This window comes from Melanotaenia boesemani, chromosome 14, assembly GCF_017639745.1.
Source record: "Melanotaenia boesemani isolate fMelBoe1 chromosome 14, fMelBoe1.pri, whole genome shotgun sequence".
NCBI classification, from domain to species: domain Eukaryota; kingdom Metazoa; phylum Chordata; class Actinopteri; order Atheriniformes; family Melanotaeniidae; genus Melanotaenia; species Melanotaenia boesemani.
Window position 1 is genome coordinate 34473675 of NC_055695.1, and position 15259 is coordinate 34488933.

Genomic DNA, 15259 nt, shown 5'->3' on the forward strand with positions numbered 1-15259 from the left:
TCCAGTCTTTTCCAGATGGTCTCTCCTTGTTGTATGGTAATCAGATCGATACTAGTCATTTTTCCTATGGTTCTTTGCAACACTCTTACCTCGTGTCGTGTCTACCTCAGCACTTTTTGGGGCAAAACCAAGCCATTCCTGGCCAGGATTCTAGTGGCTCTGGATCAGGACTCCCTCTCCTGTCAAGGCTGCTGCTCCTGACCTGCCTGTTCATCCCACTTCCCGTCGCACTCAGCTCACTACAATCAGCGATCTCATGTCTAGTACCCTCCTCCTCCACCATCAGATACCATCCAGGATTCCAGCAAGCCTCAGATCCGGCTCTTTCCTTCCTACATGTTTGTTACGTCCCCCTTTTGTCCAGGGGTCAATAGGACAGTAACACAGACGAAGCCGGACCAAGGATAAATAAAATACAATAGTCTTTATTGACAACCAAAACAAAAATGGGTTCCAAAAACACAAACAAGCCTTCTCCGGCTATGGTTTAACTACAAAACAAAATAAACAAACTAAAAGTGTCCCTTTCGGGTTTTAACAATTATCTTTAACACTAACACTAACAACTAACAAATAAACCAAAATCCTTCATTACGATCTCACACCGTGACAGTAATAGTCAGCACTGTGGAGTCCTCCCGCTTCCTGGGCATCATCATCAGCCAGGACCTCTGGTGGGAGCTGAACATCAGCTCCTTCACCAAGAAAGCCCAGCAGAGGACGTACTTCCTGTGGCATCTGAAGCAGTTCAACCTGCCAAAGACAACAATGGTGCACTTTTACACCTCCACATGTTACATTAACATTGTATAAATGACGGCAAAATCTGAACGTTGCAAATCCTTGGTTCAGATTGTACTTTCATTTACATTGCACTCATTTTTTATTATGGTTGCTAATTTCCTATTTAGTGGTTTTATTATTTTTTTTTATTTTTTTTTTTATTTGTGTCACTATGAATCTGAGGGGACATTTCCTCCCTGTCCCTAGTCCCATCTGTGCCCATGCCCACTGGGCACCTCAGTGACTGTGTCAGCATGCAGAGGATGAGGAATGAGGAGGAATCACAGATGAGTGTGATCCTGCAAATGTGACCACGTCTTTACGAAGGCTAGAGGCAGACTAGGGCGGCTCAGAGAACTGGGCCATCAGCAGCAATCCTGGAGCATGAACCTAAGCCCCCCACCACGAAGACCACCCAGGACCCACACAGAGGGTGGCAGAGGAAAGCCCCAGCCTGAGCCCCCCCACAGTCAAGATCTGCAGCCGCCAACCCCGCCAGGCACCGGCCATTCACGGCGGCCAGAATGAAGCTGAATATATGGGGGGGGGCTTGATGATTTTTAGATCCTTCAGTATCATCCAGGAAATATCCTTTAAAAGATGGTCACATATCTGCTTTCAGTTCATCTGGGAGCATTCACTCAGATAATAAGGCTAAAATCTTACGTTTAAAGTAAAGATTTACATTTAATTTAAAAAACAATAAAACATAATGACAACAACTCCAGAGGCCTTTACTACAAAGCGGGATTTTTTCTTACAGGGGTATCTTCGGGGTTAGCCCAGGGTTTTCTGTCCTACGACACTGATTCACTTCTTACCAGGATAAATCACCATGGTAACTTATTCTAACAGCTATATCCTAAATATAGACTATTTTGTCTGCACTCTTCCTGAGAAGCGTCACCTGACTGCTGTAACATATCGTTAATCAGCTGTTATTCCTGGGCGTGTCCCAGGAATAACATATGTTTACATGTACATATGTTTACATGAATGTATGTTTACATGTACATATGTTTCCTTGAGCATATGTTTACATTTACGTCTGTTTACATGATTCTATGTTTACATGAACGTATGTATACATGTACGAATGTTTACATGTACGAATGTTTACATGAATGTATGTTTACAAGAACATATGTTTACATGTATGTATGTTTACATTAAGGTATGTTTACATGTCAGCATGTTTACATGAACGTATGTATACATGAACGTATATTTACATGTACATATGTTTACATGTATGTATGTTTACATGAATGTATGTGTACATGTACATATGTTTACATGAATGTATGTTTACATGTAGGTATGTTTACTTGAACATATGTTTACATGAATGCATGTTACATGTACATATGTTTACATGTACGTATGTTTACATGAAGGTATGTTTACATGTACATATGTTTACATGTACGTATATTTACACAAAGTTATGTTTACATGTACAAATGTTTACTTGAACATATGTTTACATTTACCTCTATTTACATGATTGTATGTTTACATCTACATTTGTTAACATGAACGTATGTTTACATGTACATTTTTTTTTTTATTTTTTTTTTTACGGCGCCGTAGGAGACGGCTGCCTTACCAGTGTCTCTTACTCAACCGAGTGTTTCTTTCTTTCTTTCTTATCGTTTTATTCCTTATTTTATATATATATATCCTATTGAATATTTTGAACTCTAGCATGGCACTTGCACGTCGTCTTGTTTATTCAAGAGAGGAACTTTTTGCATTGAAGACTAATGTCGGAATGCAGCACAACGTACCGACAGAGCTGAGGAGGAAGTACAGAGGCTGCAAGTCAGGATCTAAGCTAAAGGCTGCTCGACAACGTTTTAAGCCAGTGATCCCCTCTGTACTAATGGTGAACGTCAACTCACTACCTAACAAGATGGACGAGCTGTTGGCACTGAACAATCAACGGAATTTTCTCGAGTGCAGCTTATACATCTTCACAGAGACATGGCTCACTGATGCAATACCGGATGCAAACGTGGATCTACCCAGTTTCACTGCTGTGAGAGCTGACAGAGACATGGCTCACTGATGCGATACCGGATGCTAACGTGGATCTACCGGGTTTCACCTTAGTGAGAGCTGACAGAGACATGAACGCCTGCGGTAAGAGCAGAGGTGGGGGGCTCATCATATATGTGAACAAACGTTGGTGTTGCCCAGGACATGTCTCAGTGAAAAAGGAGCTGTGTTGCCATGACTTGGAACTGTTAGCCATTAGTCTGCGGCCATATTACTTGCCGAGGGAGCTTAGTCACGTGATCGTGCTCTGTGTTTACATCCCGCCCAGCGCGGATGCATCAGCTGCCTGTGAGAAGATACACACAGTAACAGCAAAGCTGCAGACAAAGCACCCCGAGGCGTTTATGGTCATATCTGAGGATTTTAATCATGCTTCCCTGGACTCTACCTTGGCCTCCTTCTACCAGGCTGTAGACTGTCCCACAAGGAACAACAGAACAATAGACCTGCTGTACTCCAATGTGAAGGATGCCTACAGAGCCACCCCCCTCCCCCCACTTGGAAAGTCTGACCACAACCTGGTATACCTACAGCCACAGTACACCCCCCTGGTCAAAAGGATGTCTAAAACCACACGCTCGATCAGGAAGTGGTCACCTAAGGGAGAGGATGCTCTGAGAGACTGCTTTGACATCACTGACTGGGATGTACTGTACAAACCTTGGATAACACAAGATGTCAAAGCTGCCCTCAACAGGAAGAAGGTGGCTTTCATGAACCATGACAGGGAGGCAATGCAATTAGCACAGCGGGAGGTGAAACAATGCCTGAAGGTGGCGAGGGACACCTACAGAAGGAAGGTGGAGGATAAACTGAGTGAGAGCCGTATGAAGGAGGTCTGGGATGGTGTCAACACCATCACAGGCTTCAGATCAAAGGCCATAACAGCGGGGGGGACAGTGGAAGAAGCAAACAGGCTGAACATCTTCTTTAGCCGCTTTGACCAGCCCACGGTCCCCCCTCCCCCACTGCAGTACACATCCTCCCTGACTTCATCCCCTGTGCAGCCCCCCTGTCAATCTTTACCCCTCCACCCATCTCAACACCCTTTCACACATAACAGCTGAACAGGTGAGGGGAGAATTGAGGAAGCTCCACCCATGGAAAGCAGCTGGCCCTGACGGAATGCCTCCTCGTCTGCTTAGGACCTGTGCTGCTGAACTGGGGGAACCACTCCAGCATGTCTTCAACCACAGTCTACAGCTGAGGAAAGTGCCTACCCTGTGGAAAACATCCTATATTGTTCCAGTTCCAAAGAAAAAACGTCCTGGTGAGCTGAACGATTACAGACCGGTGGCACTTACATCCCAGCTGATGAAGACGATGGAGAGGTTCATCCTCAATCTCCTCAAGCCCCAAGTGCAACAGGACCCCCTACAGTTTGCCTATCACGCAGGTGTGGGTGTGGAGGATGCTATTCTCTACCTCCTACACCGTGTCCAAGTACATCTGGATAAGGGGAGGGGCACATTGAGGATCCTCTTCTTGGATTTTTCAAGTGCCTTCAACACAATCCAGCCCCTGATGCTTCTGGACAAACTGAGGGAGATGCAGGTGGACCCCTGCTTGGTGTCCTGGATTGGTAACTACCTTACAGGAAGACCGCAGTACGTCAGGCTAAAGGACACCACATCTGACACTGTTATTAGCAGCACAGGAGCACCCCAGGGGACGGTGCTGGCCCCCCTCCTCTTAACACTCTACACCTCAGACTTCTGTTACAACTCAGAGCTGTGTCACATCCAGAAGTTTGCAGATGACACAGCCATCGTGGGGTGTATCAGGGATGATGGAGAGGATGAGTACAGGAATCTGGTCAGTGACTTTGTCACCTGGAGTCAGATGAACCATCTCCAGCTTAACACCTCAAAGACTAAGGAGCTGGTTATTGACTTCAGGAAGTCAGCCCACAACCACGTCCAGTGACCATCAGGGACGATAAGGTGGAGATTGTAGACAACTACAGGTACCTCGGGTTGTGGCTGGATAACAAGCTGGACTGGACATGCTGTACAGATCACCTGTACAAGAAGGGCCAAAGCCGTCTGTACTTCCTGCGAAGACTGGGATCTTTTAACATCTGCAGGAAACTCCTGTGGATGTTCTATCAGTCTGTGGTGGCCAGTACACTTTTTTATGCTGTTGTCTGAGGGGGGGGGGGGGGGTAACATGACAAAAAGGTGTGCTAACAGGCTAGAAAAACTCATCAGGCGGGCGGGCTCTGTGGTTGGCATGAAGCTGGACTCCCTGGTGACAGAGAGGAGAACACTAAAAAACTACTGGCTATTGTGAATGATGCCAGTCACCCTCTGCACACTGTCATCAGTGCACAGAGAAGCCTGACCAGTAACAGGCTGCTCCTCCCCAAGAGTAGGACCAACCGGCTCAGAGACTCCTTTGTCCCCTGAGCCATCAAACTGTAGAACTCTGCATTAGGCAGGAGGGGGAGAAGGAGGGGGGAGAGGGAGGTGTGCAGTCCGCCTGATACAACACATGCACAATAACCCATACAAACAGTTGCAATAACTTATACGTGCAATAGTGAACTGGGAATCTGTACCACCTCTACTGTGTGCAATGCTTGTTTATATTATTTTATTTAGCTTATCTTATTATTATTTATTGCATTCTATTTATACTTTTATTGCACCTTATTGCCTCTATTTTACTTTATACCTGTATATATTATATCTTGTGCTTATCCTGCTTTACTGTTGGTGTTGTATTGCTTCTGGTACCCAAATTTCCCTGAGGACTCTCCAAAGGGATTAATAAAGTATTTCTATTCTATTCTATTCTATTCTACATGTGTTTACATGTACGTATGTTAACATTAACATGTGTTAACATGTACGTATGTTACAAGTATGTATGTTTACATGAATGTATGTTTACATGAATGTATGTTTACATTTACATATGTTTACATGAATGTATGTTACATGTACATATGTTTACATGAACATATGTTTACATGAATGTATGTTACATGTACATATGTTTACATCTACGTTTGTTTACATGAATGCATGTTTACATGAACGTATGTTTACGTGTACATGTGTTTACATGTACGTATGTTTACATGAACGTATGTTTACATGTACATATGTTTACATGAGTGTATGTTATATGTACATATGTTTACATGTACGTATGTTTACATCAATGTATTTAACATGTACATTTGTTTACATGTACCTCAGTTTACATGTACGTATGTTTACATGAACGTATGTTTACATGTATGTATGTTTACATCGACATTTGTTTACATGAATGCATGTTTACATGAACGTATGTTTACATGTACATGTGTTTACATGTACGTATGTTTACATGAACGTATGTTTACATGTACATGTGTTTACATGTACGTATGTTTACATGAACGTATGTTTCCATGAACATATGTTTACATGAGCGTATGTTTACATGAACATATGTTTACATGAATGTATGTTAGATGTACATATGTTTACATGAACGTATGTTTACATCAATGTATTTAACATGTACATTTGTTTACATGTACCCAAGTTTACATGTACATATGTTTACATGTATGTATGTTTACATGAACTTATGTTTTACATGTACATATGTTTACATGTAAGTATGTTTACATGTATGTATATTTACATGAAGGTTTGTTTACATCAACGTATCTTTACATGTACGTATGTTTACATGAAGGTATGTTTACATGAATGTATGTTTTCATGTACCTAGGTTTACTTGTACGTATGTTCCGATGAACATATGTTTACATGAATGTATATTTACATGTACATATGTTTACAGGTACGTATTTTTACATGTACGTATGTTTAGGGTGACCAGACGTCCCGCATATTGCGTTTTTGTTCAGCATAATTGCCACATTTCACGCGTCACGCAAATTGAGACCATGTCACGCATAACGGCTTTTCCTTGCCGTTCACCTCATGCCAGCCAATGAAGCTGCATGCATGTGACTGCCGCAAGCTAGTGAGAAGCTGATCTATATGGTCTATGGCTGTGATACATCTCCTGCTGAGTTTTACCCCACGTGACACCCGCACACACCTCCCCACTCGCTCATTGCACGGCCTCCACTGACTGACAGCAGTCATCCTACGTCACCAGCATCAGTTTGTTTAATAGCCCAAACACTCTTTGCTAGGCAAACTTAATGATGGATGATGAGCAAAATTCTAAAATTCCACAAAAAAGGAGGCGATGTGTGTACAACACACAGGGGGAGGGTGATTATCCGTGGGTGAGACAGGTTGAGGGCGATGCTGAGCGAGTTTTTTTGTGACCTCTGCAAAACTTCGTTTTCCATCGGGCATGGCGGGGAATTTGATATTAAACGGCACAGGCAAGCAGAGTCTCATAAAAAGCGAGTGGTTCAAAAAGAAACGTCTAAATCAATTGAAACATTCCTTTTTCCCAAGAACGACTGTCTTGCTGATAAAGTGACTGCTGCTGAGGCAGCAACCGTGTACCACAACGTCATGCACTCTACGTCTTATAGAGCTGGAGACTGTGCAAGTAAGCTAGCGCAGACAACTTTCCCAGACTCTGACATTGCCAAGAAGATGGCCTGTGGTCGGACAAAGGCAGCAGCAATCGTGACTGACGTGCTTGCCCCTGCTTCTGTTGAAACTTGTTTAAAAGTTCTGAAGAACCCATTGATGAAGCCAGCATTGGAGGGAACAACCAAAGGTGTGTATCTTATGTACATGATGTTGGCTAAGCTAATGTTAATTTGTATCTTAGCTAATTTTAGTGCTTCATGAAACCTGTGCTGACTCTGTAGTGGGCTTCACAAGTAGTTATATGGAACAGACTCCATAATTTCAGTTTACTTACTGTATAATGAACAAAGGCTGTAAAATAGTAGAATAAAGTAAATTAATGAAATATTTTACATATACATAATGCAACTAAATATATGAGTAATGCAACTTCTTATATTTAGTTTCTGTTTTTGGAGCATCTAGCACACTACGTTCATCCCATCTGCTCTATGTCTCCTTAAAATTGTTTTTATCAATTTTCCTTATTTGATTCAGATGCTGGTGTGAAGGTATGAAATTGTGAAGAGAGTCCTGAAGGTGTCCTTAGAATGCTGGACTTTTTTTGTAACTGCAAGTTCACCATCCTGTGAGTTAACGACTGTTTCTGTCCCTGCTCTGTTGAGCTACTGGATTGCAATACTTTAAATAAAAATTAAGTGGAAATTAAACTGTCAATCAACTGGAATGCTAATTCTTTATTTAATTTAAGCAGTATCACACAAGGGTTACCTGTTTGTGGCACAACAATAATTACTTATTACGGGACAACACATTGTCCCACATTGTCCCTCATAAACGCAACCCCTGTCCCACATAGGATTTATTACCAGCTGGTCACCCTACGTATGTTTACATTGATGTCTGTTTACATGAATGTGTGTTACATGTATATATGTTTACATGTACGTATGTTTAGGTGAACATATGTTTACATGTATGTATGTTTACATGAACGTATGTTTACATGTACATATATTTACATGTATGTATGTTTACATGTACATATGTTTACATAAACGTATGTTTACATGAAGGTATGTTTACATGTACATATGTTTACATGTATGTGTGTTTACATGTATATATGTTTACATGTAGGTATGTTTACATGTATGTATGTTTACATCAACAAATCTTTACATGTACGTATGTTTACATCTACATATGTTTATATCAATGTATGTTTACATGAACGTATGTTTACATGAATGTATGTTTACATGTACGTATTTTTACATGTATGTATGTTTACATGGCGGTTTGTTTACATGTATGTATATTTACATGAAGGTTTGTTTACATCAACGTATCTTTACATGTACGTATGTTTACATGAAGGTTTGTTTACATGAATGTATGTTTTCATGTACCTAGGTTTACATGTACGTATGTTCCCATGAACGTATGTTTACATGAATGTATATTTACATGTACATATGTTTAGAGGTACGTATTTTTACATGTACGTATGTTTACATTGATGTCTGTTTACATGAATGTGTGTTACATGTATATATGTTTACATGTACGTATGTTTAGGTGAACATATGTTTACATGTATGTATGTTTACATGAAGATATGTTTACATGTACATATGTTTACATGTATGTGTGTTTACATGTATATATGTTTACATGTAGGTATGTTTACATGTATGTATGTTTACATCAACAAATCTTTACATGTACGTATGTTTACATCTACATATGTTTATATCAATGTATGTTTACATGAACGTATGTTTACATGAATGTATGTTTACATGTACGTATTTTTACATGTATGTATGTTTACATGGCGGTTTGTTTACATCAACATATCTTTACATGTACGTAAATGTTTGTTCACATGAATGTATATTTACATGTACATATGTTTACAGGTACGTATTTTTACATGTACGTATGTTTACATTGATGTCTGTTTACATGAACGTGTGTTTACATGTACATATGTTTACATGTATGTGTGTTTACATGTATATATGTTTACATGTATGTATGTTTACATCAACATATCTTTACATGTACGTATGTTTACATGTACTTATGTTTATATCCATGTATGTTTACATGTACGTATGTTTACATGAATGTATGTTTACATGAATGTATGTTTACATCTACAAATGTTTACATGTATGTATGTTTATATGAAGATATGTTTACATAAACGTATGCTTACATGAAGGTATGTTTACATCTACAAATGTTTACATGAACATGTGGTTACATATACATTATGTTACATGTACATATGTTTACATGTACTTATGTTTTGTCAGGGGGTGGTGTATGGATCCAAGGAGTGAAGCTTACGGAGAATGATAAAGAACAGTTTATTGAATGTGCAGAGGAGATTGCAGGGTTCGCTGAACGGACGGGCTGGAGCGGGCAGACAGGACTTTCCGGGATGCAGGCGAGGTACGGACAGGTTCTTGGGAGAGAGATGTCAACAGGTTAGTATCAGTTTAACACGACAGGATCAGATAACGTGCACGACTAGTTACCACGATGAGTAGTATAATCCAGCGATGACTGGATGTCCGTGTGGTGGTTATATGGAGGTGAGGTGATGATCTGATGTCCTCCAGCTGCGCCGTCCTAACAGCGGTGTCAATTGGCAGTCCGAATATGGGCAACAGGAAGCACTGATTGAAGATGAGCATGGGCCATGACATGTTTACATGCATGCATGTTTACCTATATGTATGTTTACATGTACGTATGTTAACTTGCACGTGTGTTTACATGAATGTATGTTTACATTCACGTGTGTTTGCATGTATGTATGTTTACTTGTAGGTATGTTGACATGTACGTATTTAATATGTGTTATGTTTATATGTATGTTTTACCCTCTTCTGGGTAATAATCAATCCTGGAGTTCTGGCTGTTGGTCAGTTTTGATGTATTAGTTTTCCATGCATCTGCTTGAAGTAGTCAGTGCTGTGTTTATCACCAATCCACTAATGATCATTCTGACATTCTGACATGATGATTCTGACATTCAGCCGTTAACTGAAGAAAATGTCCTGCACTAGGGTTCCTAGGGGGTATTTGGGGCTTTGCTAGTTAATCAGTGATATAGTGGTTTGCTGATAATTACTGATAACTAGTTAACTAGGGAGAAAAACCAATGTTGATGGGTAAACATGTAAGACATTATCCATCTCACTAGTTAGCTGGTAAAACATACTAGTCAACTCGTTTGGTGAAAAAAAAGTGACTGGCAAGAATCTCCGTTCAGCTAGTTAGTACTAACTGGTAAAGAACCTCATCTGCTTCCATCCATCTCATCTGCCATTCCAGCTCCTCGTGGGGGCGGAGTCTGGCTCGTGCTTTCTGCTCAGCCTGTACAGTACATGACAAAAGCGTGAGGATGGAGTGAGTGGAATAAATTTCCACTTCTCAGACACTTTTTGGGTTATTTAGGAGAGAGAGAGAGAGAGAGAGAGAGAGAGAGAGGGGGGGGGGGGGGGGGGGGGGGGGGGGGGGGGGGGGGGTCGGATCATCAGCCTTGAAGAAAGCGTGCTGGAGGAGGTGGAGAGCAGTTGTCTGTCTCATTTACGCGCAGCCCACTCCAGAGAACGCAGCAGCAGTTCAGGTCAGATTTCACACCAACCCAGACTCGGTTGTCCTCCTCTCCCAGAAACAGCTCTCTGCTCGGTTTGCACCGAGAAACGCTGCGGAGAAAAAGCGGCGCAAACATCCGGATTTTTCCTGCCCACTTCCGTTTAATTTCCTCTTTTATTTATGTATTTTGTCAGAATTCGAACACAGAGAATTTAGATTAGAGGAAGAAATGGACGAGCAGCCGAGGTTGATGCACTCCCACACGGGGGTAGGCATGGCAGGGCACCCCGGACTGCCGCAGCATCTCCAGGAAGGCACCGGCGGGGCGGACGGAGACGGACGGAAACAGGACATTGGAGACATTTTACAGCAAATTATGACCATCACGGATCAAAGTCTGGACGAAGCTCAGGCCAGGTAAAAAAAAAAATCTCCCAATTCACAGCCGCGCACCGAGGACCCCTATTCACATAAATCTATCTATCTATCTATCTATCTATCTATCTATCTATCTATCTATCTATCTATCTATCTATCTATCTATCTATCTATCTATCTATCTATCTGTGTGTGTGTGATATATACTTTAAAGTGGACTAAATTAATCTAAAAATGAATAACATTCATTAAAATTCACCTCCAATAAACATAATAAAATTCTTTTTAAATGAAGTTTCTTATTTAATATTTTAAAATAAATAATAAAAAAAAGAATAAACCGTTTTCACACTTTAATGCAGACAAAGTAAATTTCCCAGACTGTAAATCAGAAATCTTTTAAATATAAAAAAGAAAAAAAAAATACACTTCGTGGATAATTTTATATTTAGTTTTATTTTCCTTTTCCTTTTTTTTTTTTTATCTTGTTAGTGTGTTTATGTTGTGTATAGATTAGTATATTTTGTTTACTTGGTTTGAGATAAAAGTAGGCTATATTCTCTTTTATTATAATGTGTTATAAAAAAGAATAAAGCTGTTATGGATGTGAGCATATTCAGGTTAACTGCCTCGTTAGTTGTTTTTAGAATAATTCCATGTGTGTGTGTTGCAGGAAACACGCTCTGAACTGCCACCGAATGAAGCCGGCCCTGTTCAACGTCCTGTGTGAAATCAAAGAGAAAACAGGTGGGTTCATGTTTGGTCTCCTCTGTCAGACCCAGACCGGGTGGACGGGTACGTCCCCGTATTATTATTCAGTCAGACCAGGAGCTTTTTGTGGTCCCCACACGGGGAGGACGTCCCCCTTCTTCATGAGGAAGACCTCGTGTTCGACCTTTGTTCTGTTTTCATTGTTTCTTGTGAGTCTTCATCCTCTCGTGCTGCGTATGTTAAAGCTCACCTTGCAGCCCCCTCCACCCCAGGTCACCTTACTGTCCCCTCCACCCCCCAGGTCACCTGGCTGCCCCCCCTCCACCCCAGGTTACCTTGCTGCCACGGCTTCGGGAGGCGGGGGTTGTTGTCTTGGTATGCTTTTAGGAGGCGGAGGCTAAATGGTAAATGGTCCGTATTTATGCAGCGCTTTTCTGTACCTGGAACGATACCCAAAGCGCTTTACATTATACATCGCATTCACACACATTCACACACATTCACACACACTGATGGTGGAAGCTGCCGTGCAAGGCGCTCAACCACGACCCTTCAGGAGCAATTTGGGGTTCGGTGTCTTGCTCGGGGACACCTTGACATGGGCTCGACAGGCCGAGGATGGAACCAGCAACCCTCAACCCTACAAGACGACGCTCTACCCGCTGAGCCCCACCGCCCCAGTCACCTCCTCTCTGCTGGACCACATCTGTCTTCCATGTTTTATTAGCAGGGAAATGGGCTCGTTTCTCGTCGTTGTCAGCTTTGAATGGATGAAGATCACTGAGGAAGCGGTTTCATCAGATCCATCCAACACGGATTATTTCTCATAAGCTTTCTTTACAGAAGAACTTTTCTTTAGCGTCGGGAAAATAGTTCCAAATCTGAATCAGAATCTTTACTCTGAGATAAATCAGCTTTATTTCTTTAAATCCCAACAGTTTGCTCCTCCGGTTCAGATTTTTTTGATTGTAAATTAAAATCGTAAATTTTTTATTTTATTAAAGCATTTTTGTTGCATGTGTGTTTTCATGCTACCTGTTGTTTTCCAGTCCGTACACTCTTCATCTAACCCCTTAAAAATCCAGGAACATCACAGATCTTTAATGTCGCTGTTTATTTGCATTTGTTTCTACTAAAGTGAGGGAAAATATAAACGTACTCTTCAGAGCTTTTCTGCTCATTTGCCGTCATCTTGTGTGAAATAAATTCGGGGAGAAAACAGGCTGAAGGGTGCACCAGCAGCAGCTTCGCTGCAGGCCAACCGGGCGGATTCAGAGGAGCCTTCCTCGTGGGACAGGGCTCCACGGTTACGTCTGCAGCTGACGGAGCTGGTGGTGGACCAGGTGGTCGACCCTGGACTGGGACACAGCTGTAGAGATATGAAGACGTTTTCCCTTCTTACCTCCTGGTGTTTGTCTATCAAGCTGTCTGAGCCTCCACCATCAAAGTTTTCTGATTGATGAAAAGCTCTCCTCAGACAAACTGGTGTGGAAAATGAGCGGGTCTGACCTCTGGAAGCACTTCATCAGCATCATAAATCTCTGCTGCTGTCAAACAAAGCCGCCGTCTCGGTAAATGTGACTTGCTGTTTGGTTTCTTTCCTCTCAACCTCAGCTAAAGGCCAGCTTTCTCGTGGCGGTGTTTGTATAGTGTCGGGTTTCCAGCCTCGGGGATCCTCCATTTATAAAAATGACTGGCCGAGTGATGTAATGTTGTTTTTTGGAGGGTGAGAAGAGGCTGTTGTGCAGAGGGTAGCGGAGCAACATTTGACAGGAGGAAATGAGCCGGAGGTCTGATTCTGGACAGTGCTGGGTGGTGTTACAGAGGCTGAACGTCTCCATGGACAGTGGGTGGAAAAGGAGAAAACAAACAAAAAAGTGGAGCAAAAGTAGCAGAAAAAGGAGTTTTAAGAGTTAATCTGTGGACAACTCAGGATGTGGAAAGTGGTGCTGAACAGAGAAAAATCCTCAGAGTGAAACGTCGTCGTTACTGACGGAAACGAAGGATGAGCTCTGACATCAGAGCAGCTGTAGAAACATCTGGATCACAAGGCAACGTGGATGTCAGGGGGCTGATCCTGTCTTGTGCTGATGCACGATGGTGATGCATCCGTCAGTGTCAGCGGAGGAGTGGGCTCTAATACCAGCAGGGTACGAACGGTGTGCTTACATTAGACGTATGCAGATTGTCTGCAGCCTAATTGATACGTTAATCACACTAAGAAGCGTAATTAAAGGAAACTCACTGAGCGGTGCTTTAATAATTAACACTGATATCACATGAAGAAGAGATCCAGTTCTCTCTGCATCCTCACGAGGAAGCAGCGTAACTTCTTGTAGTTGTAATGTCAAACTTCCTGGGCTGATAGCTGCGTGCAGACGAGGGCTGGGAGATATGGATCACTAATCATACAGCCGTGTGTTCTCACTAAATGATGATATACAATATATATGGAAGTGATTTTTCATCAGCTGTGTGGCCAGACACATCTGTTTATGTTTGTAGGATCATATAATTTTCTGTTTTATTTCTTCATCTTCTCGCCCTGAATTCTGTGTTTTACTCTAGTAGCTCACAGGGGATCTGATCATGTGGTGCACGTATGCAGTCAACAGTACAAGAGAAAAATCTCTTTCTAAAATCATTTTTTTGTCTCTCGAGGTCTTTCTGACACAGTTTCATGAGAGCCCTGCAGCAAAGAGCTCCAGGCTGGGAATCAAACCTGCGGCAGCTGCATGTATATGAGCCGGCTGCTGAACCAGCTCAGTTCAGCATCTTAAACCCCGTTTTGCAGCCGCGACGTTGTGTTTGTGTTGGTCCCGGAGCCGTCGCTGACTTCCTGCCGGTTCAGAGTACGTTTCACTCTTCATTAAAAACGGCGGGAAAACAAGGCGAACCCTCATATGAAGAAGTTCCACCATTTTCCTCCTTTAACAATGATTCCGCTTCCACCATTCCGTCCGTTTTCTGGATCACGGAATCATAGGGCATCGGCTTGGCCAGCATCTGTCTGCCTGCTACATCCTTCCATGTCTGCCTGCCTCAGTGCTGACGCTTTGCTCGGAGACGGAGACGAGGACATTCATGTCCTTTACCTGGAACCCTAAGAAGCTCTAGAGCTCCAGGCCCTTCTCCCAGGTCTCTCTGGGACAGGTATGGGATGGTGCAGCTACTGGCTGCATGAG

The 15259-nt window shown here is 42.2% G+C and overlaps 1 protein-coding gene across 3 annotated transcripts in view; it reads left to right on the forward strand.

Annotated features, from left to right (window-relative positions):
- Positions 1 to 10915: 10915 nt before the first annotated feature.
- LOC121653497 (pre-B-cell leukemia transcription factor 1-like) overlaps positions 10916 to 15259 on the forward strand; it is an 85013-nt gene continuing 80669 nt past the window's right edge. For 2 of the 3 annotated variants that reach the window (XM_042007028.1, XM_042007026.1), the window contains exons 1-2: positions 10916 to 11402; positions 12037 to 12110. In XM_042007028.1, the coding sequence (XP_041862962.1) occupies positions 11215 to 11402; positions 12037 to 12110 (262 nt within the window). In that variant the 5' untranslated portion in view covers positions 10916 to 11214. The remainder of the gene's footprint in view (positions 11403 to 12036; positions 12111 to 15259) is intronic. The other variant, XM_042007025.1, reaches the window with a different exon arrangement.